This window comes from Phyllobates terribilis, unplaced genomic scaffold (assembly GCF_046119375.1).
Source record: "Phyllobates terribilis strain yellow unplaced genomic scaffold, ASM4611937v1 Scaffold_3__8_contigs__length_932513732, whole genome shotgun sequence".
Lineage (NCBI taxonomy): Eukaryota > Metazoa > Chordata > Amphibia > Anura > Dendrobatidae > Phyllobates > Phyllobates terribilis.
Genome location: NW_027362763.1, coordinates 516220963 through 516247429, shown reverse-complemented (window position 1 = coordinate 516247429; position 26467 = coordinate 516220963). Strand labels below are relative to the sequence as shown.

At 39.2% G+C, this 26467-nt stretch overlaps 1 protein-coding gene across 6 annotated transcripts in view; it reads right to left on the bottom strand.

The window, feature by feature from the left end:
• LAMA2 (laminin subunit alpha 2) overlaps positions 1 to 26467 on the bottom strand; it is a 1447346-nt gene that overhangs the window by 141225 nt on the left and 1279654 nt on the right. For all 6 annotated transcript variants that reach the window (XM_073676060.1, XM_073676058.1, XM_073676059.1 and 3 more), the window contains 5 exons: positions 20660 to 20803; positions 17699 to 17832; positions 12712 to 12871; positions 10891 to 11015; positions 9888 to 10050 (listed from right to left, as the gene is read on the bottom strand). In XM_073676060.1, the coding sequence (XP_073532161.1) occupies positions 9888 to 10050; positions 10891 to 11015; positions 12712 to 12871; positions 17699 to 17832; positions 20660 to 20803 (726 nt within the window). The remainder of the gene's footprint in view (positions 1 to 9887; positions 10051 to 10890; positions 11016 to 12711; positions 12872 to 17698; positions 17833 to 20659; positions 20804 to 26467) is intronic.

Below are 26467 nucleotides of genomic sequence, written 5' to 3'. Positions count from 1 at the left end.
ACAGCGCCAGAAGATGGCGCTTCTATGAACGCGCCATTTTCTGGGGTGGCTGCGGACTGCAATTTGCAGCGGGGGGGGGCCCAGAAAGCTTGGGCCTCCCTGCGCTGCAGATTCCAGCCCCCAGCTGCCTAGTTGTACCTGGCTGGACACAAAAATAGGGCGAAGCCCCACATATTTTTTTTTTAATTATTTCATGAAATTCATGAAATAATTAAGAAAAAAAGGCCTTCCCTATATTGTTGTGTCTGGCCAGGTACAAATAGTCAGCTGGTGGTTGGGGGCAGCCCGTTCCTGCCTGCTGTACCTGGCTGGACACAAATATAGTGCGAAGCCCCACTTCAATTTTTTTTAATTATTTCATGAAATTCATGAAATAATTAAGAAAAAAAGGCCTTCCCTATATTGTTGTGTCCGGCCAGGTACAAATAGTCAGCTGGTGGTTGGGAGCAGCCCGTTCCTGCCTGCTGTATCTGGCTGGACACAAATATAGTGCGAAGCCCCACTTCAATTTTTTTTAATTATTTCATGAAATTCATGAAATAATTAAGAAAAAAAGGCCTTCTCTATATTGTTGTGTCCGGCCAGGTACAAATAGGCAGCTGGTGGTTGGGGGCAGCCCGTTCCTGCCTGCTGTACCTGGCTGGACACAAATATAGTGCGAAGCCGCACTTCAATTTTTTTAAATTATTTCAGGAAATTCATGAAATAATTAAAAAAAAATTGACGTGGGGCTTCGCACTATATTTGTGTCCAGTCAGGTGCAGCAGGCAGGAACGGGCTGCCCCCAACCACCAGCTGCCTATTTGTACCTGGCCGGACACAACAATATAGGGAAGCCCTTTTTTTCTTAATTATTTCATGAAATAATTTAAAGAAAATTGACGTGGGGCTTCGCCCTGTTTTTGTGTCCAGCCAGGTACAACTAGGCAGCTGGGGGCTGGAATCCGCAGCGCAGGGAGGCCCAAGCTTTCTGGGCCACCCCCGCTGCAAATTGCAGTCCACAGCCACCCCGGAAAATGGCGCGTTCATAGAAGCGCCATCTTCTGGCGCTGTACCCAACTCATCCAGGGCCCTGATGCGGTGGCTCACTGGGTAATAAAGGGGTTAGGGCCAGCTTGGCATTATCAGCTGGCCCTAAGCCCGAAATTCATGGGGTCACGCCAATATTAGACATGACCACCATGAATTTCTAGTAAAGTATTTAAAAAAAACACAACACCCAGAAAAAAGTACTTTAATTGAAATAAACACACAATTCTTTATTCTAAATTAAACCATACTTACCATCACGCCCATTCCAGCTGAAGCCAACGATCTCCTGAAATAAAAGAAAAATAATAAAGCAACATCATCCTTACCTTTCCATGGTTCCCATGACAGCTTCAGCTCTGCTACATCGAGATGACAGGCTGGACCGCAGCAGAACGCTGCCATCCAGCCTGTCATCCCGCAGACACTGAGAAGCGCAGGCTTGCTTGCGCTCCACAGTGTCTCTCTGTGAGGGCATCCAGATGAGCCGAGTTAATGTCCAATGAACTCGGCTCACCTCATGCACGTCACTGACAGCGTGGGAAAATTCTCCTGCACTCAGCGCTTCAGCGTGGGAGAATTCTCACACTGAAGCGCTGAGTGCAGGAGAATTCTCCCACGCTGTCAGTGACGTGCAGGAGGTGAGCTGAGTTCATTGGACATGAGCTCACCTTATGCACGTCACTGACAGCGTGGGAAAATTCTCCTGCACTCAGCGCTTCAGCGTGGGAGAATTCTCACGCTGAAGCGCTGAGTGCAGGAGAATTCTCCCACGCTGTCAGTGACGTGCAGGAGGTGAGCTGAGTTCATTGGACATGAGCTCACCTTATGCACGTCACTGACAGCGTGGGAGAATTCTCCTGCACTCACCGCTTCAGCGTGAGAATTTTCCCACGCTGTCTGTGACGTGCATGAGGTGAGCCGAGTTCATTGGACATGAACTCGGCTCATCTGGATGCCGTCACAGAGAGACGCTGAGCAGCGCAAGCAAGCCTGCGCTTCTCAGTGTCTGTGGGATGACAGGCTGGATGGCAGCTTTCTGCTGCGGTCCAGCCTGTCATCTCGATGTAGCAGAGCTGAAGCTGTCGTGGGAACCATGGGAAGGTAAGGATTATGTTGCTTTATTATTTTTCTTTTATTGCAGGGGATCGTTGGCTTCAGCTGGAATGGGCGTGATTGTAAGTATGGTTTAATTTAGAACAATAAAGAATTGTGTCTTTATTTCAATTAAAGGACTTTATTCTGGGTGTTTGTATTTTTTTTTAACTTTGACTATGGGGTTAGTAATGGGGGTGTCTTATAGACGCCTCTCCATTACTAACCTGGGCTTGATGTCAGCTGGCATTATAAGCTGACATCAACCCCAGCCCTATTACCCCACTGCCACCGCTAAAGGGCAGTGGGAAGAGCGAGGCTAAGTGCCAGAATTGGCGCATCCTATGGATGTGCCATTTCTGGGGCGGCTGACGGCTGGTGTTTCTAGCCTGGGAGGGGGCCAATATTCATGGCACCCTTCCTGGGCTATTAATATCAGCCCCCAGCTGTCTGCCTAGCCTTTGCTAGCTATTAAAATAGGGGGGACCCCACGTCAATTTTTTGGGGGGTCCCCCATTTTAATAGCTAGTAAAGGCTAGGCATTCAGCTGGGGGCTGATATTAGTAGCCTGGGAAGCTCCGTGGGTATTACCCCTTCCCAGGCTTCAAACATCTGCCCCAGCCGTCTGCTTAACCTCCGCTAGAGACTAAAATTATGGGGGATCCCACGCCAATTTTTTTTTAAATAAATCCTTTATTTTAACACTAAATGACAAGTACAGTAATCAACACTGTCACTGTACTTCATATATATGTGACTGACATGTTTCTATCTATCTAATCTATGTGTGATGCTCTATTGCTTCCATTCTAAATTGTCGGGTACAGATGCTGAATTGCCAGCCGGCTTTTTTAAAGAGACGGTGCATGAAAACACTATTATTTTTTTTAATAAATCCTTTACACTAAATGGCAAGTACAGTAATCAACACTGTCACTGTACTTCTTATATATGTAACTGACATGTTTCTATCTATCTAATCTATGTGTGATTCTCTATTCCTTCGATTCTAAATTGTCGGGTACCGCTGATGAATTGCCGGCCGGCTTTTTTAAAGAGACGGTGCATGAAAACACTAATATTTTTTTTTATAAATCCTTTACACTAAATGACAAGTACAGTAATCAACACTGTCACTGTACTTCTTATATATGTGACTGACATGTTTCTATCTATCTAATCTATGTGTGATGCTCTATTCTTTCGGTTCTAAATTGTCGGGTACCGGTGTACCGCTGCTGAATTGCCGGCTTTTCATGTTTCACTGTGAGCACAGTTCCCATCGATTTGGGCAATCACTCTAATGCCACAACCACCATGGCTGTGGCATTACAGTGAGTGGCAGACAATCCCTGCATGATTGGTGCTCTAAATAGCGCCAGACATGCAGGACACGCTTTTGGTGCACGAACAGTTATCGAACATAACCTCGAACAGCCGAATTTTTTGCAAATCGTTCGAGTTCGTCGAACAACTCGAACACCGCCCAAAACAGCTCGAATTTGAGATTGGCGAACAGTTCTAGTCGAACACCGCTCATCTCTAGTTACTAGATCATCCACCACCTCCTCCTCTTCCACTTGCGCACCACGATCCTCCTCCTCACTTCCTGGCAATTGTGTCTCGTCATCGTCCACCTCTTGTGACAGATTGCCAACGTCGACTTCCTGTGGCCGTGGCTGTTCAAATATTTGGGCATCGCAACATGGGATCTCCTCTTCCACCACTTCAAGCGTATCAGGCGAGGGGCCCAAATATGGAAATGGACCAGTGAACAGCTCTTCAGAGTGTCCAAGTGTGGGATCGCTTGCTGTCTGACGACACTCGGCATGGTGGGAGGAAGGAGCAACAGGGTGAGGAGGAGTATGCGGTCGAGACTCACAGCTACTAAGAGTTGACCGTGTGGAAGACAGACCGGAGGTGGTGGTGCCCAGGTAACTGGAAGTATTATTTGCTATCCAATTAATAACCTGTTCACACTGATCAGTTCTCAATATTGGTGTTGTTCTGTGCTTCCCTAGTAATTCGGTCAAGAAGTGGGAGCGAGAAGATGTGGCTGTTGGTTGTGGCACATTTTCACCTTGGCCATGGCCACGGCCCCGTCCTCTGCACGAACCAACACCAGAACGTCCACTTCCACGTCCCTTGCCACGCGCCTTGCCCATTGTAAATGAAGTAAAATAGCTTACACTTGCACTATCAATGGAAAAAGGGTAATAAAGAGTAGATTAGAACCGTGGAAGAGGAAATCCACAGTTATTGTTTACTGGGGTATACCACACTTTTTTAAATAGAGATATTTGCGGCTGAACAGTGAGCGACACACTCAAACTGCTTTTTTTTTAGATACCAAAGGCCCAAAACTGGATAGTACAGCGATTTGACCCGTGGAACTGCGAATCCACACTGGGATGTCGGGCCTACACAAGACTATTTTCAACAGATATATTTTTGTGTCACAACAGTCAGGAGACACTACTGTTTTTCTTTACGGAAAAAACTACCAAAACCTGAATAATAGAGATTTTTTACCGTGGGATGGCAAAACCACAGTTATTGTTTACTGGGGTATACCACACTTTTTTAAATAGAGATATTTGCGGCTGAACAGTGAGCGACACACTCAAACTGCTTTTTTTTTAGATACCAAAGGCCCAAAACTGGATAGTACAGCGATTTGACCCGTGGAACTGCGAAACCACACTGGGATGTCGAGCCTACACAAGACTATTTTCAACAGATATATTTTTGTGTGACAACAGTCAGGAGACACTACTGTTTTTCTTTACGGAAAAAACTACCAAAACCTGAATAATAGAGATTTTTTTACCATGGGATGGCAAAACCACAGTTATTGTTTACTGGGGTATACCACACTTTTTTAAATAGAGATATTTTCGGCTGAACAGTGAGCGACACACTCAAACTGCTTTTTTTCTAGATACCAAAGGCCCAAAACTGGATAGTACAGCGATTTGACCCGTGGAACTGCGAAACCACACTGGGATGTCGGGCCTACACAAGACTATTTTCAACAGATATATTTTTGTGTCACAACAGTCAGGAGACACTACTGTTTTTCTTTACGGAAAAAACTACCAAAACCTGAATAATAGAGATTTTTTACCATGGGATGGCAAAACCACAGTTATTGTTTACTGGGGTATACCAAACTTTTTTAAATAGAGATATTTGCGGCTGAACAGTGAGCGACACACTCAAACTGCTTTTGTTTAGATACCAAAGGCCCAAAACTGGATAGTACAGCGATTTGACCCGTGGAACTGCGAAACCACACTGGGATGTCGGGCCTACACAAGACTATTTTCAACAGATATATTTTTGTGTCACAACAGTCAGGAGACACTACTGTTTTTCTTTACGGAAAAAACTACCAAAACCTGAATAATAGAGATTTTTTACCGTGGGATGGCAAAACCACAGTTATTGTTTACTGGGGTATACCACACTTTTTTAAATAGAGATATTTGCGGCTGAACAGTGAGCGACACACTCAAACTGCTTTTTTTTAGATACCAAAGGCCCAAAACTGGATAGTACAGCGATTTGACCCGTGGAACTGCGAAACCACACTGGGATGTCGGGCCTACACAAGACTATTTTCAACAGATATATTTTAATGTCACAACAGTCAGGAGACACTACTGTTTTTCTTTACGGAAAAAACTACCAAAACCTGAATAATAGAGATTTTTTACCGTGGGATGACAAAACCACAGTTATTGTTTACTGGGGTATACCACACTTTTTTAAATAGAGATATTTGCGGCTGAACAGTGAGCGACACACTCAAACTGCTTTTATTTTAGATACCAAAGGCCCAAAACTGGATAGTACAGCGATTTGACCCGTGGAACTGCGAAACCACACTGGGATGTCGGGCCTACACAAGACTATTTTCAACAGATATATTTTTGTGTCACAACAGTCAGGAGACACTACTGTTTTTCTTTACGGAAAAAACTACCAAAACCTGAATAATAGAGATTTTTTTACCGTGGGATGGCAAAACCACAGTTATTGTTTACTGGAGTATACCACACTTTTTTAAATAGAGATATTTTCGGCTGAACAGTGAGCGACACACTCAAACTGCTTTTTTTTAGATACCAAAGGCCCAAAACTGGATAGTACAGCGATTTGACCCGTGGAACTGCGAAACCACACTTGGATGTCGGGCCTACACAAGACTGTTTTCAACAGATATATTTTTGTGTCACAACAGTCAGGAGACACTACTGTTTTTCTTTACGGAAAAAACTACCAAAACCTGAATAATAGAGATTTTTTACCGTGGGATGGCAAAACCACAGTTATTGTTTACTGGGGTATACCACACTTTTTTAAATAGAGATATTTGCGGCTGAACAGTGAGCGACACACTCAAACTGCTTTTTTTTTAGATACCAAAGGCCCAAAACTAGATAGTACAGCGATTTGACCCGTGGAACTGCGAAACCACACTGGGATGTCGGGCCTACACAAGACTATTTTCAACAGATATATTTTTGTGTCACAACAGTCAGGAGACACTACTGTTTTTCTTTACGGAAAAAACTACCAAAACCTGAATAATAGAGATTTTTTACCGTGGGATGGCAAAACCACAGTTATTGTTAACTGGGGTATAGCACACTTTTTTAAATAGAGATATTTGCGGCTGAACAGTGAGCGACACACTCAAACTGCTTTTTTTTTTAGATACCAAAGGCCCAAAACTGGATAGTACAGCGATTTGACCCGTGGAACTGCGAAACCACACTGGGATGTCGGGCCTACACCAGACTATTTTCAACAGATATATTTTTGTGTCACAACAGTCAGGAGACACTACTGTTTTACTTTACGGAAAAAACTACCAAAACCAGAATAATAGAGATTTTTTACCGTGGGATGGCAAAACCACAGTTATTGTTTACTGGGGTATACCACACTTTTTTAAATAGAGATATTTGCGGCTGAACAGTGAGCGACACACTCAAACAGTTTTTTTTTTTAGATACAAATGGCCCAAAATGGATAATACAGAGGTTTGAACCGTGGAAGTGCAAAACAACACTTCTGTTTCTCTAGCCTACACCAGACTATTTTCAACAGTTATATTTGTGTCTGAAAAATCAGAGACATGCTTTTTTTTGGGGGGGGAGGGGGGGACACACCAAAAGGTTAATAAGACGGGTATTTGTACAGTGAGAAGGAGGAAAAAAAAAGGAGGATTTAGATGAAAAAAAAAGGATTTTTCCTGGCCCCCGACACCTGGTGCTAAGTCCAGCAATTTCAGCAACAGGAGCACACAGGACTGTAATGCAGCGTTTGCTGGTATAACCACTGTGTCTCCTATACAGCCTGCCTGCCTGGTATCTGGGATGGATATTAGTCCTGAAAAGGACTGTTTGTTTGTTCTGGCAGCCTTTACAGACCCTACACTAACTAATTCACAGTTTATATCTCTCCCTAAATCAGCAGCGCTGTCCCTACACTGTCTAATGCGGAGCGACTGTGTCCAAGATGGCGGCGCCCCGTTTTAAATACTCGAGGTGACGCTGTGCGGCCAGCCAATCACTGTAATGCCCACAACCAACATGGCTGCAGCATTACAGTGACTGGCTGGCAATCCCTGCATGTTCATTGGCTCTGTAAAGAGCGCCAAACATGCAGGGCGGAGACCCGAGCTCCCGCCCGAGTAACCCGGAAATGCTCGGTGCTCGCCGAACATCCCGAGTAGCGTAATGCTCGGGCGAGTACCGAGCAGTGTCGAGCATGTTCGCTCAACACTAATAATTATTGACTTTAGGATTGCTATCCCCAAGAGGTGACAATAGAGTTCAAGTCTTCTTCTTTGTAGAGACTATTTCCTTGTCTAGAATTCCCAAAGGAGCATTGTATGGCATTCTCCACAAAGAGAGATGGTCCCACTTAGACTTCCTACATTAAACATATTAACAACCTGTTTGCATCTGTCCTATTAGGACATTACAAGGTAACAGTGATAGGTTTTCCTTCAATATCAGCCTGATAGCCTTTAATAAGATACAACTGTAAGGATCAATCCTCAGGGCACATTCACATGGTTGTCTTTCTTATCCCAAAGAGGAACTATAGAATTATGGAACTATTGACACATCCATTTTTTAGCAGATTCACTTGTCCATTCCATTAAACTTTAGTCTATGGCAAACCTTGGCAAAGTGTGCGGTCCACATGCGGTCCTTTGGCTGTTCATGTGCAACCCGAGTACTAGGACAGCCAAAGGGCTGGAAACAATGGCATCCCATATGAGGATGCCATCCTCCATCCAGCATCTCAATTTCCGCGTCTCAATTTCCCTAGTATTAACATCTATGGGATGCTGATACCAGTTAATGCAATGATGGAAAAGGGATGTGTCAGCTCTCTCTTTTTCCATTGAACCTGTGTATCTGAGAGCGCAGCAGGTGCTATTACATCTTTACACAGCCCGGACCAAGACCGGAGCAGCAATGGAACAAAATTAGGTGAGTAGTTTTATCTTGTTAACTTATAAGTACTTCTGGGAAACTGTAGAAACATCACACTATGTGTTGCATTTTGTGAGGACATCATATTGCATGGGGAGCTGTGTGGTGACCTCATATTATATTCAATGATTTGTGGGGACATCATAATGCATAGGGTGCTTTGTGGGGACATCATACTGTGTGAGATGACCTCATACTGTGTGAGTGGCTTTTTGAGGACATCATACTTTGTGAGAAGACATCATACTTTCTGCGGTCATTAGGGGAACATCATGCTGTGTGTGGGGAAAGTACAATGTGTAAAGGTCTTTATGAGGATATAATAATGTGTGTGGAGCCTTGTGGGGACCTCATACTTTTAAAGGGACTGTGTGGGGACATCATACTGTATGGGTGAACATCATACTGTTTGAGGGACTGTGGAATATTATACTCTGTGTGAGCTATGTGAGGACATCATACTGTGTTTGTGGATTGTGGGGGCATAATATTGCCTTAGAAGCTGTTGATCAATGTACAATGGTTGAATAACAGGAGCAGTATGATTTACTGTTTTAATAAACTTGATAAAAGCAGTAAGTTATATGATTTTGATTATCTGTTACAGGTAATAAATTTATATGTCACAATAAGCCCTATCATAACATGTATGTTTTATCAGTAGCAGTCAGTCAACAGACTTAATTCTTCTCAATATTAAGTTATACAAATGAATATCAAACAATTATAATAATGAGAAGAATTAAGTACTTCTTGTTGGTTTGGCTCTCCAAAAGAGTAACGGTCTCTCATGAGGCCCTTGAGAAAATTAATTGCCCACCCGTGATCTATGGAAGTCCATTAAAATCTGATGACACACTAAAAACATTAATTTTTCATCTGTGTTTAACAAATCATTTGGTAAGTGATAATAGGAAAAAAAATGTTCCAAAAGTTTACCTCCTTCAGTTTTTAAAAATGGATGCAAAATGAATGGCGCACAAGAGAAAATAGGAAACTGATGTTTTGAATATGCTCATATTCCAGAAGAGCTCCTATTTTTTATTGGGGTAAATGATAATGAAGCAATTATTTCTCTTGGGAAAAACAGCTAACTCTCAATGATCCAAACAATGTGCCCACAATTGGCTTTTTACTGGGCTTACAGGCAGCTAATAAAGAGATATTCAAAACTGTTCAAGACTTCAGAGATCAGACATATGATATTAAAATGCTATTATGCAATAGAACATAAATATGTCTTACCAAGTCATTTGTTGCAAGGTACATAAGCAAAGCATTTGAGGAAAATGTTTTAAATTTGAACATTATTGTGGAAATATTGGGGTTCCAACGAACAGGGCGGCTGACCAGTGCATATCCATCGCCATCAAACTGGACAGTACCTTCACTATCAGCCATCTGTGGGCTATAAAAAAGGAATAGAAATCTTAAAGAAGAAATAACATTTACAAACTGTAAGTATCCACATTCATAACTAGGATTATGGGACTATTAAAGGGCATGGAACACCAGGGTGCCTCAGCTGAGTCTGTTATTGTGATATGGTAACATTTTGAGCCACACCTAGCAAATAATTATATTAGTTAAATTAAATCCAATTTAGGATAATCAATTTAATGATGAAACGTAAAAGTAGAATAAATTTGGACATCAAACTTTTGGACCATTCTATATCATTAGATGGTTTCTAGAATAGTAAAAATGTTGCTGCTTTCTTCCAGTATCAGTGCCATACTGTATAGGTTCATATGTTGTGTCTCATTGAAGTTAATAAGTGAATAAGGATGATTTGCTATACCATTCACAACCTGTCGACAGGTACGGTACTGATTTTAAAATATCAGTATACTTTTCTAATCCTTGACAACCATTTTAATTTAATATCATTAATTTTCTTTCATACATGAAACAGACATAGCAACTGGCACTCAAACTTTGCACTGTATTCACCCATGGGAGAATATCTCCATGTAATACAGCATTTAAAAAACATGTCTGTCTCACAAATGTACAGTGTGAAATCATAATAGGTTGTGGGTGATTTATTACAGATCTATTATGTGTTAGTTATCTTCAATATATATATCACACATATTTGTTATACGATCTGTGCACTAGGTGTTCGGCATTTATTTAGATAGGGTACAAATTTTTCCTTTTCTGTTACCACAATGCACACAGCAGTAGGCTTTATTGTCTTCATTATAATCCAGGACTATGAAAACAATACCCTAACATAAATTACCTGACACTGCATCCTTTACAGTCACCTTCTTTTTCTCTGTAATTCCACAGTCCAATTGGTTTGCCATCGAAAAATGTTTCTCCCATGCATCCAGTAAAGGTTATTGTTTTAACAGCATCAGGTTTCTGTCAATGACATTTATAAAATATCAAATTAATTAATGTTTAAAGATAGTTTACAAAGATTAGAATCCAAACATCTGCTAACAAGGGAAGTCATATCAAGGGTGTCAACACAATAGCAAATATTTAAATGTCCCTTTTTCCATCCAGGTATTTGCCATATTAGTTCAAAATATATTCAAAAGCAGGTTCACCTGCCAAATTCCCCCCCCCCCCCAAAAAAAAACCTTTGGGAATCTTCTAGACTTACCTAACAAATGAGTAGAGCAAGTTAGAACAATAATACCAAACTATCATGCACAAGAAAAATGCAACATCTGATGTAAGCCTACTATGAGTTTCCTAGCCTGGACAATCTGTCTTTCATTGTTAAATGAGGGGACGGATTAGACGGATTAGTGAGCCCATACCAGGCTCTGAGGTTGGTCTGTACCCACCCATCAGACCACCTAGCACTGAGCGGTGTGTAAAAATTATTTCTAGAGGTAATACGGGCTACAGAATGGATCGTTAGGATCCAAATTTGGAGGCACATAATGTGCTGGCAGCAGTTTAATAGCAGGAAACCTGATGAAAGGGTCCCTTTAATTAAAACTCAACCCAGACCCCATATTTAATAGATACCTTTGGCCAAAACCAAAAATAGGTTCTGACTGTAGACAAAACCCCTAAATTAAATTAGACCTTAGTACAAATCCCACAGTAAATATAGATTCAACCACCAAAATTAATTTAGAGATCAAATCTTAAAAGAAGTCAGATGCTAGACCCCAAAATATATCCAGACACCAGACCCAACCCTATATTTAAAGGGAACCTGTCAGAAAATCCATGTTTACCAATAGCATAGTTTTAAAAATACAGGTAAATATTATCTTCAATAATTATGCAGGCTAACAGGAAGTTTGACTGCAGTGAGAAAATAAAATTATATTCTCCCATCAGCCAATTGCTTCCAGCCAAGTGGGCGGTGATGGGACTGTGTTCAGACAGCGCTGTCTACACAGTGAAAGCACTGTAATCATGCCCATTGATCCCTGAGTGACATCCCGCTATGCAGCATGTGTGCTGAGTAGAAAATCAATCAAGGATAGGTGGGCGTGATTACAGATCATTCACTGTGTACAGAGGGTTTAGTGCTCACAGTCCCATCACTGTCCACTTGAATGCAAGGCAGCAGCTGCAGGGAAAATATATTTTGATTTTCTACCTAAAAATTTTAATTATTGCCAGAGGGATCAAATACTTATTTCTCACTGCAAAATGCAAAAAAGTATCTAATTTATACATTATGATTTTCTTGATTTTTTTTTTTGATATTCTATCTGTCAATGTTAAAATTAACCTACCCTTAAAATTATAGACTGTTCATGTCTTTGTCAGTGGGCAAACTTACAAAAACAGCAAGGGATCAAATACTTATTTCCCCCACTGTATATCACAAAAGAGCAAAGAACGTTGTGGTGGCTTACAATGTAAAGATCAAAATAAATCTTTTCTCCCATTTTGCCCACAACAGTCTAGAGTGTTTTCCTTTATACACTTCTCATAACCCTTAAAATTAATTAGGGGTTTATATACATTTTTACACCTGCTCAGCCTGTCACTATGTACGTTGCCCTTGATTTACACAACCATCTAGCACTACATAGTTTACCGTTAAGTTTCACAGCTAGTTAATACATAATATCCAACTAACCTTTACATGTCCAGTCAAGCCTCCAACAAACAATAGTTCATGTGAATCAACATCCAATATAGTATAACCAGGTTGTGAAGTAGAGCTGTATATACTGGGCATAATACTGGCTTTTGGACCATCTAATGCCTGCACTGAAATTGTCCCATTGATTCCTGAACTGCAAAAAATTGGAAAAAATGCACATAATGAAAACCTTACATCATGACCCAGTCAATGATAAGTAAAATATGATTCATTTGGTCAGAATTTTTAATTTTTGTTAGATATAATAAGCATGATACCATGGCTTAGGGATCATTTACATAGGCCGATAATTGTTTGCTGTCTAAAGAGGCCATAACCACCTAATTATTAATGATCATTCTGTGCACATAGAATTCAGGATAGCTTGTCTGAACAGGTTATTAAATAGCCATTAACATTTCTGTGTAGTCAATTGGTGATCATTTATTGGCCATGGTTGACCTATCTAAATGCAGTATGTCTCATCTTTTATCTTAATTGTAATAAATGTCAACGCTGTGTAATGCACAGACATGAAATTAGTGCTTAAGATAATGCCTGGATGCTACTGCAGCTCTACTGCATATTATCAGAAGCATATACTATGAAGGGAGGGCCGCATACTGTATTTGCAAGTTATTGGTCGAAACGTTGGACCATTTTTTGCTGTATCAAAATAAAATATTCACTTATTGAATTAAGATCTTCGTTCTCCATCATCATTTTGGTGCTGAGGTCATTTGTCTACATGTATGGGCAGCATGGGGTTCTGGGTTCAAATCCCAACAAGGACAACATTTGCAAGGAGTTTGTATGTTCTCCCCTTGTTTGTGTGGGTTTCCTTCAGGTTCACCGGTTTCCTCCCACACTCCAAAGACATACTGATAGGGAATTTAGATTGTGAGCCCCAATGGAGACAGTGATGATGATGTCTGTAAATTGTCTGAATTTTAAAGCGCTGCAGAATATATTGGCGCTATATACCGTAAATAAAAAGATTATTATTATTATTCTGTATCCCATTGTGTGTTTTCCCTTATTGAGCCCTACATTCCTGCCTTTCTATGTAATCAGATCTGGAGCATTACATGGCTAATGCTTTATTACCAAAAAATTTTTTGCCACTGTCCCTTACTGTGGGGCTTGTAGTCATTGTCGTTATCGGTTACATTTTTAAATGTGCACAACAGGTTTTATTTTAGTGACCATTTTTGAAGAATTGTGTGTGCACCAATAATATCAAGTGTCTATAGGTTGCAGAGAGAAAGTGTGCATAAGTACATAGCTAGAGACAATAGTATTTATTGCCACATATTGGGCTAGAGGAAAATTATTAAGTAAAATTTACAAAGATCAAACAATGCTAAATGGCTGTTCTGACATGCAACGGGAGTAAATTTATGATGTCTCATCAGACTTCCTTTTAATTTGCAGCCACTGTAGAGATTGGCTAATTTCCACTGTTCAGGCTCTTGAGATTTTGCAAGAGCCAACTGGAGCCAGAGAGACATGTTTTCCATAAATCAAAAACAATATTTTCACATATTTAACGCATTTGGAATATTTTCACAATATCCATGTTACTTCTACTGTGTATTCCTAGACACTTTTCATATCAGCTTTGATGTTTTTTTCTAGGTAATGGGTCATCGCCGAAAAGACACATAAAATGTATTAACAATATCTCTGTTGAAGCAAAATAATGGATTAAATGTTAAGTCATCCATGATGTGATGCAAAGAAGTGAAATGTATATAACATTCCTTGTGAGTTAAGCAAAATTCATCATATTTTTTGTTCCATCTTGATAAGTTTGGTGCAATATGTGTCATTCGTCCATGGATTTTTTGGTAATCTAGATAAATGTTTCAGAAAGTTGTGCTAAAGGACTAAGTTAGCTCTGTTACATTTCATGCATAAATCTATAAAGTCACTTTAACAGAAGTCATATAGTCCCTTCAGTAGACATGTTTATTACTTCCCAATATTTATATTGTCCATAAATTGTGTAATTTTGCTGACTGCTATTTGTGGCATGTGGAAATGATCAAAAAGCAATATGAATGTTTGTAGCTAATAAGGTTTGATGCAAATGTACAATAAGCATGATAAGACACCAGTAAATAGATGTCACAGACAAAAACTACATTTGTGGTTTGAATGATGAGCAAATGCATAAGAAATAAACCTATTACACATCTTAGTACAAAGCTTAGCTTTCCGTAAATTCATCCTAATGACAAATCTCGATTTGTATGTGAGCTTTATTACAGTGATAATCAATTTTCATCCATGACTATGATAACTCCAATGAAAGCTAAAGAGAAGAAAGAGATTCACAATACAGAAATTTCCAGACCGAACATAATATTTTACCAGATTTGAATGTACTTTTAAAGAGCCATAAAAAAATTAAAAAAAATATATATACAGTACAGACCAAAAGTTTGGACACACCTTCTCATTTAAAGATTTTTCTGTATTTTCATAACTATGAAAATTGTACATTCACACTGAAGGCATCAAAACTATGAATTAACACATGTGGAATTATATACTTAACAAAAAAGTGTGAAACAACTGAAAATATGTCTTATATTCTAGGTTCTTCAAAGTAGCCACCTTTTGCTTTCATGACTGCTTTGCACACTCTTGGCATTCTCTTGATGAGCTTCAAGAGGTAGTCACCGGAAATGGTCTTCCAACAATCTTGAAGGAGTTCCCAGAGATGCTTAGCACTTGTTGGCCCTTTTGCCTTCACTCTGCGGTCCAGCTCACCCCAAACCATCTCGATTGGGTTCAGGTCTGGTGACTGTGGAGGCCAGGTCATCTGGCGTAGCACCCCATCACTCTCCTTCTTGGTCAAATAGCCCTTACACAGCCTGGAGGTGTGTTTGGGGTCATTGTCCAGTTGAAAAATAAATGATGGTCCAACTAAACGCAAACCGGATGAAATAGCATGCCGCTGCAAGATGCTGTGGTAGCCATGCTGGTTCAGTATGCCTTCAATTTTGAATAAATCCCCAACAGTCTCACCAGCAAAGCACCCCCACACCATCACACCTCCTCCTCCATGCTTCACGGTGGGAACCAGGCATGTAGAGTCCATCCGTTCACCTTTTCTGCGTCACACAAAGACACGGTGGTTGTAACCAAAGATCTCAAATTTGGACTCATCAGACCAAAGCACAGATTTCCACTGGTTTAATGTCCATTCCTTGTGTTCTTTAGCCCAAACAAGTCTCTTCTGCTTGTTGCCTGTCCTTAGCAGTGGTTTCCTAGCAGCTATTTTACCATGAAGGTCTGCTGCACAAAGTCTCCTCTCAACAGTTGTTGAAGAGATGGGTCTGCTGCTAGAACTCTGTGTGGCATTGACCTGGTCTCTAATCTGAGCTGCTGTTAACCTGCAATTTCTGAGGCTGGTGACTCGGATAAACTTATCCTCAGAAGCAGAGGTGACTCTTGGTTTTCCTTTCCTGGGGCGGTCCTCCTGTGAGCCAGTTTCTTTGTAGCGCTTGATGGTTTTTTCAACTGCACTTGGGGGCACTTTCTAAGTTTTCCCAATTTTTCGGACTGACTGACCTTCATTTCTTAAAGTAATGATGGCCACTCGTTTTTCTTTACTTAGCAGCTTTTTTCTTGCCATAATACAAATTCTAACAGTCTATTCAGTAGGACTATCAGCTGTGTATCCACCTGACTTCTGCACAACACAACTGATGGTCCCAACCCCATTTATAAGGCAAGAAATCCCACATATTAAACCTGACAGGGCACACCTGTGAAGTGAAAACCATTTCCGGTGACTACCTCTTGAAGCTCATCAAGAGAATGCCAAGAGTGTGCAAAGCAGTCATCAAAGCAAAAGGTGGCTACTTTGAAGAACCTAGAATATAAGACATATTTTCAGTTGTTTCACACTTTTTTGTTAAGTATATGATTCCACATGTGTTAATTCATAGATTTGATGCCTTCAGTGTGAATGTACAATTTTCATAGTCATGAAAATACAGAAAAATCTTTAAATGAGAAGGTGTGTCCAAACTTTTGGTCTGTACTGTATATACCTCACTGCTCACCTCTCTGGCCACCCCTGCTCCTCCCTGCCCATGGTTTGGTCCTAGCCCGCTGTCTGATCCTCTGCACCTCCATCATGTTTCATCTTCCAGTCTCGTATACAGTATAGGTTGGGGCTTCTGGCCGCAAGCAGGCCCTTGAGTTTATTACGCATGCTATGGGGTCTACTTACAGCTGGAAAGCCCAACCTAGAGTGAACACCTGGCTAGAAGTGCAGTAAGTATAAGTATTTTGTTTTATTTTTTACATCTTATGTTTATTATGCTATGGGGTCTGGAGAGAGACCCCAGAGTATAATAAGGAACATTAAATTTGGGGAATATGATTTCTCTACAAATCAAATTTACTTGGAAAATCCACGTGAGCAAGTAAATTCAAATTTTACCTGATCTGCTAATTTCTAACTTTAACTTCTCAAAGTTACTTTTTTTCACAAACAAGGGCTTAAACATATTTTCAGTGATTTGAACAATAATTGTTAGAAGCGCTTGTATTTTGCTAGATCAATTAATGTTGTCAGCTCACCACTGATGATCTCCAGTGAAGATAATCCCCTATATGGGGTCGCGTCAATCAAAAAATCAATCAGCATCTAGGAATTTGTTCCTAAAATATTCAAAGGGTTGTCAACAACTGGAAAACCCCTTAATAATTGTCCCATTGTGCTGCATCAACTAAAACAATGTATACTTACCTCCCAGACTGGCAAGGCTTCTATTTTCTGAGCCCAGTGTCCCCACCAGTCTCTTGACATAAACAATGTTAAGCAACCACTGCAGCCAATTAGCGACCATTGATTTTATGCAGCCTTCACAATTACATCCAAGTGGATGAAACACTGTTTTTCCACATGTGTTTTAGCTCAGAAAGTGCATAGCGCTGGTATTTTATTTGCAACACTTACCGTGAAGCTTCAACTCTATACCAAGATTCATCAATGATGTTCAGGTCGGGATATTCAACTCGCCCAACTCCTGATCCTACATCCCATAAGAAGTTTACCTTTCCTTTTCTCATTTCAACTGCTAGGAAGTCATTCTAGAAACAGCGACACCATAAAACATTAGTTCAATTGTACAAATCATGAAATTCAAGAGCTAAGTTAATAATGATTCTCATATTTTAGTGGGTAAGTACTTTTTGATGTTTTTGACATAGAATACAAACTTTTACTTTAAACTATGTTTAGAAAGAATTTTGACACATACATCAAATAATCTCCATATTACAATTGTATTCAAAAAGATGTTTAGACTGCTCATTGCCACTAATTAAGTGTTTTCTAACTGAAAATGTAAAGTAAGAACATTACTATACAAAATATACTTAGGCATGATTGAAAACAATATCAACATATACATCATATACATCCTTCTATAGGTACAGAATTGTCAATAAGATCATTGGATTCCATGTTCCAATATTATTATGTATGATATGAAAGTAAGACTTTCGTTAAAAAAAACAACAACAACCTATAATTTGTATTAAATTCATTATCCATTTTCTGGTAGTTAAAGTTTATTAGACAACCAATATGATTAGGTTATGATTTTTTAATAGTAAAAAAATCCTAACTGCTTTTACCAAATGGCTGTGAATTTTCCATATTGGCCAAACAAATTCCAGCTTAGATTTTTTTTTCAAAGTAGCATTGAAAGAAAAATATCTGATTTGATTGGTTGCTTTGGTCAACACTGACTCTTTTTGTTAAACAAGTTTTATAAGTACAGTATGAGGGATCTTGTTTGCAAGATTGCAATGTTGAAATTTGAGGGATGAAATTACTTATATTTTAACCCTCAAAATTATATTTTAGGAAATAGATGGAGATTTCTAAAACTGTCTAAAAACACACTAGTTGAATATAGCAATCAATCATAGTGAAGCTGTGAAGAAATAGGCTTCTGCAAATCCTTCTGTGTCTTCATGTAATCCCATGAAGTCTGATTCTATCTTGAAAAAGGTGCCAGTCCAGTGCCGAAATGCAAGAAAAACCTTCCTGTTACTTTAAATATTATTCATTCCAGCAATGCAGCTCTTTTACCCATGTTTTATCCATATCTGCAATAATTCTTGGATGACTCTTCTCACAAGTTGGGACAGCACCTGGTTCAAACATTTTCACCTTCATTTCCTTAGGTGAGCGAAACCATATGCATTTCTGTTATCTTCCATTGAGATATCACCTTATTTGTGCGCTTCTTTTGTCCACTCAAGCACATCTTCATGCATTCCCAGATCGATTTGATAATCTTGAGATCAGGCATTTGTGTCCACTATATCATCAATTTAAGGACACACTGTTCTGTATTATGATGAAACTAGTTCTTAATGACATTGACAGTATGTTTGGAATCATTTCTAGCTGCAGAATAAATTTGGAGCCAGTCAGACCATTACCTGATGGTATTGTATGATGGATAAGTATCTGCATGTATTTCTTAGAATTGAGTTACATTAAGAAATTACAATGTTGAGGACTATAGATATAGTGGTTGACCAAAGAAATGTATTGCAGAAGATAAAAGATTTAGGCTATCTTTCTAAATTGCAAGATGTCCAGCAGTGACATTAGCTCAGAACTAGCAGCAACAAGTGGAACTCAGATATACGCATTTACTGTTTGGAGAAGTCTGGCCAAAATTAGTCTTCATGAAAGAATTAATGTCAAAAACAATACCTTCAACATGGAAACAAAGTCAAATGACTTAAAGGGATTGTCTACTACTAGGACAACCCCTTCTTGATCTAAATGTTTGGCCCTGATAAAATAAAAAAGCCTATAATCATCTCGCCGTTCCAGCAGCAGTTGTCCCAGAGTGCTGAGATAAAAAGTGAAACATTTGTGTCATGATTCCACCACTCACAGTGTCCCAAGGATGCTGTGAGTGACAGCTCAGCCATCCTATTGGATTAGGGGCGTGCTGAGCTATCAGTATTGTAAATGACAGCTCAGTTGTCCAATATGCCTGGGCCTGTGGGATTTTCTCCAGGTGTCGCCCGTTCTGGGTGATTATCTGGTTATTTAGTTGTCTGGTAATGATTAGAAGATTGTCAGTTATAGCTTAGCTCAGGTGGTGTGTGTTTGCTCTGTGTCTTATTCGTTCTTATATTCTGATCTTTGTTGCCTGACCCTGGATTTACCTTTGGCCATCCATTTGCCTAGCCCCTTTGTCTTGATCCGCTACCTTCAAGGAATTCTGACCTGGACTTTGACCTGACTACACCTTTGTCTCGCCCCTCTATTTATGACATACCCTCCAGGCTTTTGACTTCAGCCTCCTTGACTTCCCTGACTCAAGGCTTGTCCATGAGAAGTGACTCAGCATCACAATTTAGCTGTAAGAGAAAAATTGATTGTTTGCCAAAGGGCTGAGAGCTGTACAATAATATGCACCTGCATGTAACAGTAAAGCATGGTAGAAGTTCTTTCCAAATTTGAGGCTGAATTTCAGGAAATGGAGCTGGGGATTTGGTCATGACTAATCGTGTCTTCAATGCTGCGAACTACAAGCAGATAATTAACCATTGTGCAATACTGTTCAGAAGGAGTTGAATTGGCTCCAATTTTTTTTCAGCAGTAGAACAATGACCTTAAACATACAGCCAATGTCATTAAGAAATATCTTCAGAGAAAAAAAGAACAAGAAGTCCTGGACGTAATGATATAACACCCACAGAGCCCTGATCTCAACATTATCATCCATGTCTGAGATTACATGAAGCGACAGAATGATTTGAACAAGCTTTCATCATTAAAATATCTGTGGTTATTTCTTCAAAATGTTTGGAACAACCTCCATGCAGAGTTCCCTATATATATACATATAAAAACATATTTAAGAACATTACGTTTGCTTACAAATTTGTTGCTCCCGAGATAGAAGAGAAGATTGTCAGGAGTACTTGTTTTTACATTTAAAGTAATGGTGTTGTATCTGCCTTTCTTAATATCAGGCTTATAAGTGCGTATGCAGTCCCCGCCAGATGATACTGAAACCTTGATCTGCAAGCATAAAAAACAACATGAACATTACAAACTAAGTGACATCGACGTGAAGCTTTCATGTGACATGTTCTGTATCTTTATTTCCAGGGTTTAGTACAAAATTGACAAACAAAGTTAATTGTAACACACACACCTGGGAAATCTTTGTACATGTATCCTTTGGGTGTAAGAATATTGATCAAAGTAACGCACTTTCAGCATTTTTTCTAAGGATTAGTAAAATTTATAAAAATTTCTCATTTAAATCATATTCAGGTTCCTGAAAGGTGTTTTGAAGTGGCACCCAATAGAGATTATACAGGTAAATGTGCCTATCCTGCTTTTCGCTATGTATACAGAAAAATTCATGTTATAATTTCCAAGACAAACATCAGCCAACCTCAAAAGAAATCCAGACAATACAAAAAATGGATTTAAATATATACCATACATTTTTGTGGTGAAGTGCTTGGAAATATCTGAACAACTTATCAGACATATACAGAAAATGCAGCAAACCTTTAATTTTCTATGTAGTCTCACAATGTATATATGTGTGATTTCCTCAGTCATACTGACAATGTATACATATAGCAAATATAACACACAGGTATTTAATACTTGCCCGAAAATAGCCATAGTTGCTAACATTCTATTTTTTAGAAAAGTTAATCAATGTATACTTTGTGTACATGAACTTAACCTGTTTAAGACAGGGCCAATTTCTCTCAATGATAACAAGGCACATGTTTGGTTTTTTTTTACATTCTGTTTTAAGGGCTCTACATTTTTTTCTGATCTAAGTATTCATTTTGTTATTTAATAATGTTTGCATCTTTTTTCCATTATATTTGGGGCCTAATTTTTTTTTACAATTTTTATGTTCAGATTTTTTTTTCATATATCAGGGGAAAATGTAAAGAAAAAAAGAAAGTATGTGTCTGTTTTATCCATTTTTTAAACACCACAAAAGATGTGCATTTTGTTTTATTTCTTTTTTTTTTGGTTGGTGAGGGGGAATCTTAAGATTTAAATGCATTTTTATTATTGCTAATTTTCCCTTTAACTGGGGCTCGCATGATAGTCCTAATTACATAGCAAATTAAGCCTCCTTCCTGCTGAAGCCCAGCAGGTCCTAATTTATCCAGGGTTCCAGTAATCATCACACTGTTGGGACGGGATAACGAGGCATTTTCAGCCCTTATAAACTGTTTGCACAGTGCTCAACTCAGTTTATTCAGTGATCAGGAAGGCAGTGATGATTATAAACCATCTCTGCCTTCTCTGTGGGGAGTCTCGAGCAGTGTTCTCCCTGGTCCTTCAGCTGCACGATCTCCATGCAACTGTTGACTATGCAATGATTTCTTTAAACATCTTTACAGATCATCCTCATGTTTTAAAGGAAATGTGTAACCCCCCTGGGTGATATCAGACCTCTACTATGGGCATACAGGTGATAGAAAAGTAAATCTATACTTACCTGTATGGCCCATTGCAGAAGTCTGATTGCAGAGAAATCAGGTTTTATAAAGACTCTGGAAAACAAACTTTATAAAACCATATTTCTCTGCAATCAGACCTCTGCTATGGGCCATACAGGTATGTATAGATTTACTGTTCTATCACCTGTATGCCAATAGTAGGGGTCTGATATCGCCTAGGGGTGATACATTCCCTTTAAGAGATTGGACAGTGCAGGTAGTTAAACTTAAAGCGCAAATGTCGATTAAATTTTTATTCAATAATAATATAGAGCAAGCGATTTTAATAATATTTGAAATATACCTTAAAAATGAAATCCGAAAGAAAACCTTTCAACAGCCCTCTAGAAGATGTCCCTTATGCTGTTTCTGAAGCAAATCCATATTCAGCTCCACAGATATGGGGGTGGAGTGTATTCAGTGTGTGAGCTCCTGGCTGGATCCGTATGTCAGTGCATTAGCAGTTTACCTCAGTCTTTGGCACAGAGCTGAGCTCTGTTAGCTGTTGGTTGTCGGCACACAGCTCTTTTGCCCGTCAGCTGGTTCCTGGGTGCTCAGTAACATCGGTAGTTTTCCTCAATCACACAGTGCACAAGCTCTTTCAGCTCTTGGTTGTCTGCACACAGCTCCTTCTGCCCTGTCAGCAGGCTCCTTTGTGCTCAGTGACAGTGGCAGTTGTCCTCAGTATATAGCACAGACACACAGGACAATCAGCTGACAGGGCAGAAGGAGCTCAGTAATATCAGCAGTTTTCCTCAGTGTTTACCACACAGCTCCTTCTGCCCTGTCAGCTGGTTCCTATGTGACAGTGACATCGGCACTTCTCAGTGTTATTGGTTATCCTGAGGCACGTTTGCAGGTATTTTCGTCTCTCACAGGCAGCACAGGAGCCGGCAGCTGACAGAATAACACTGAGAAGTGCCGATGTCACTGATCACACAGGTACCAGCAGAAGGGCAGAAGGAGCAGTGTGTTAAACACTAAGAGGAAGTGATAATGTTAGGCCGCGGTCACACTATCATATGTGGCCAGTATTTTACATCAGTATTTGTAAGTCAAAACCAGGTGAGGAACATTCAGAGGAAAAGTATAATAGAAACACGTCACCACTTCTGTATTTATCACCCACTCCTGGTTTTGACTTGCTAATACTGATGTGAAATACTGAACAAATACCGATAGTGTGGCCGTAGCCTTACTGAGCTCCTTCTGCCCTTTTCTGTCAGAAGAGCTGTGTACCTACAACTAATATCTGACAGAGCTCATGCACTGTGCACTGTGTGACTGAGGTAACCTGTTGGTGCACTGACATACAGTGCATCGGATCCAGCCATGATTGCACACGGTGCAGGCTCCAGTCCCACCCTTAGAAAACAGTATTCAGTACCTGTGGAACTGAATACAGATTTGCTTCAGAAACAGCATAGGTGAAATTTTCTATAAGGGCTTTGAAAGCTTTTATTTCACCAAACCCCTTCACCAAATTGGGAATTTCTGTTTTTGCATTTTTTGCTCCCCTTGTTCCCAGAGCCATAATTTTTTTATTTTTCTGTCAATATGGATGTGTGAGGGCTTGTTTTTTGCATGACAAGTTTTCATTTTAAACAACACCATTAATTTTACCACATAGTGTAGTAGAAAATGGTAAAAAAAAATTCTAAGTGCGGTTGAAATTGCAAAAAAAGTGAAATTCTACAATTGCTGTTTAGGTTTTTTATTTATCATGTTCATTAAATGCTAAAACTGACCTGTCATTATGATTTTCCAGGTCATTATGAGTTTGTAGATGCCAAACATGTATAGGTTCTTTCTTATTTAAGTGGTGAAAAAAGATCCAAAGTTTGCAAAAAAAAATAGAGCCATTTTCCGAGACCCGTAGTGTCTTCATTTTTCTAACTCTGGGGCTGGGAGAGATCTTATTATTTGCCCACTGAGCTGACATTTTTATCGATACTATTTTGGGGTAGATACGATAATTTTATCTTATTGCAATGTTGTGGAGACCAAAAAACTGTAATTCTGACATTTCAATTTTTTTTCTCATTTTGCCATTTACCAATAAGATTAATTCTTTTCACATTTTGATAGGTCGAGCGAATATGAACAATACCAAATATGTGTATTTTTATTTTTTATTGTTTCAGCAGAAACAAATGATAATCTGCTATGAATGCTGGCCATGTCATGCCAACCCATCGGTGCCCCGCGATCATGCGACAGGGGCACCTATGGGCACAGTTAGTGACACACTTCCGGCTCGCCCATGTTAAATGCTGCTTGCAGAGATTGACAGCGGCATTTAACACGTTAACAGCCACCCATCCGCAGTTGTGAGGGGCACATGACAGCTCATCAGATCAGCTGTCACATGCCTGAAAAGATGTGGGCTCAGCATCGGAGCCTACATCAAAGAGGAGGAGGCAACCTATGACATACCTATACCTCATAGGTCGAAAATGGGTTAAAATCGCTTGCTCTACATTATTATTGGATAAAAATGAATACAACAGTTACACTTTAAAATATTGTAATGGCATGCTCGCTTAGCAAATGTACCAAATGTATTTAGGCATTTAGTTAATAGTTGCAAAGAAAGAATTAATCATTATGACCTATTATTGATGAGATTACCTCTTACTCATCTAATTGAATTTCCACCTCTGTCTACCCATCATCAATGATTATTGGCATTTTGTATACTGGAATATACATTAACATTCATCAATCAATGGAGATGAACAGCACCCTCATGAATACAGCAGACTGTTATTTGTATTCACCTACTAATATATTGGGTTTGCGCTAATATTCTGAGAACTCTCATAGAAGTGAAAGTGGAGATCAGCCTATCCATTCCTGACAGCATGAGATAGGCCCCATTACAGACATAGCTGTATGTTCCAGATGTGCGACCCATATCTATCAGACATTTATAGCATATACTGTTTGACAGCAATGTCTAACATGAGAATATCCCTTTAAGTAGTGTGCACGTAATATGAGATGCTTCTCAATAAAGTCAGAATTATCTTGCAGTTGGAAATATAGGAAAAATAAACGGATACGTTTAAATTGTTTGGAATGGTTGACATAGGAAATTATAACTAAGAGGATTGATGTGAAAAATCACATGTTTGAAACTGATCAGAATGATTAGAAACTAATATCTACTAAATTGAAAATAAGGAAAATAAAAAATCTCCTAGGAAAAATTGTAATCCGCACATTGGCTATAAGAGGTGAGGATATAAATACTGTATCTGGAAATAATATAATTTACAGCGACTGGCTGACATTATAAACCATGAGAAATGAGGCTCCATTACTTCAGACACAGTAAAATGCCCTTGGGAAAAAAAATAATTTGGAATAATTTGTTTCATAAGTCATTTATGATTCATTATACAAAACATAATTATTAACACCTTTATTGCCAAAGCATAATAGTGTTGAAAATGAAAATGTGCTAAATACACAGAATTAAGTTGATATTAAATCTATATATTTCTCTATCTATCTATCTATCTATCTATCTATCTATCTATCTATCTATCTATCTATCTATCTATCTGTCTAAACTAAAGAAAACAGCAGCACTCTGTAAGCGCCAAGATGTATGCTGACATTGAAAATATTAAATTTGGATTGAATTAGTGGTATATAAAATAAAGTTATAAAAATGAAGGTACTTGGCGGATAAATTGCCCATTTCATGTGCAACCATTAGCCGTGACAGGGTGACCTTTCTTTGATAGGACCCTAACCAAATATTTATCAAACATGACTCTCCTGGGCTGAAAGCCTACAAATTGAAATGGTGGTTAGGATCCAGCACAGAACAGCTTTAGGCTGATGAGAGGAGTGATCAGCCAAATAAGGAGGCTGTCACCACCTACAATAGTATACTACAAAAAATCTATCTATCTATCTATCTATCTATCTATCTATCTATCTATCTATTTCTATTTATTTACCTCTGCCACTGCATGGAACACAGTTAAAATTATATTACGAATTCAATTTTAACCCCAGAAAGGCTATGTAAAGCTTTTTGTTTCCCCAATGCATCTACAGTAACACAAAAAAGAGTCTTTTTAAAAATTTGCTTGCATTTTGTTTCTTTGCAGACCTGCATGTCTCCAATATAATAGACAATCTAGTAGTAAAATGCCCTTCTGTCACCAACTTCTTATTGGTATAT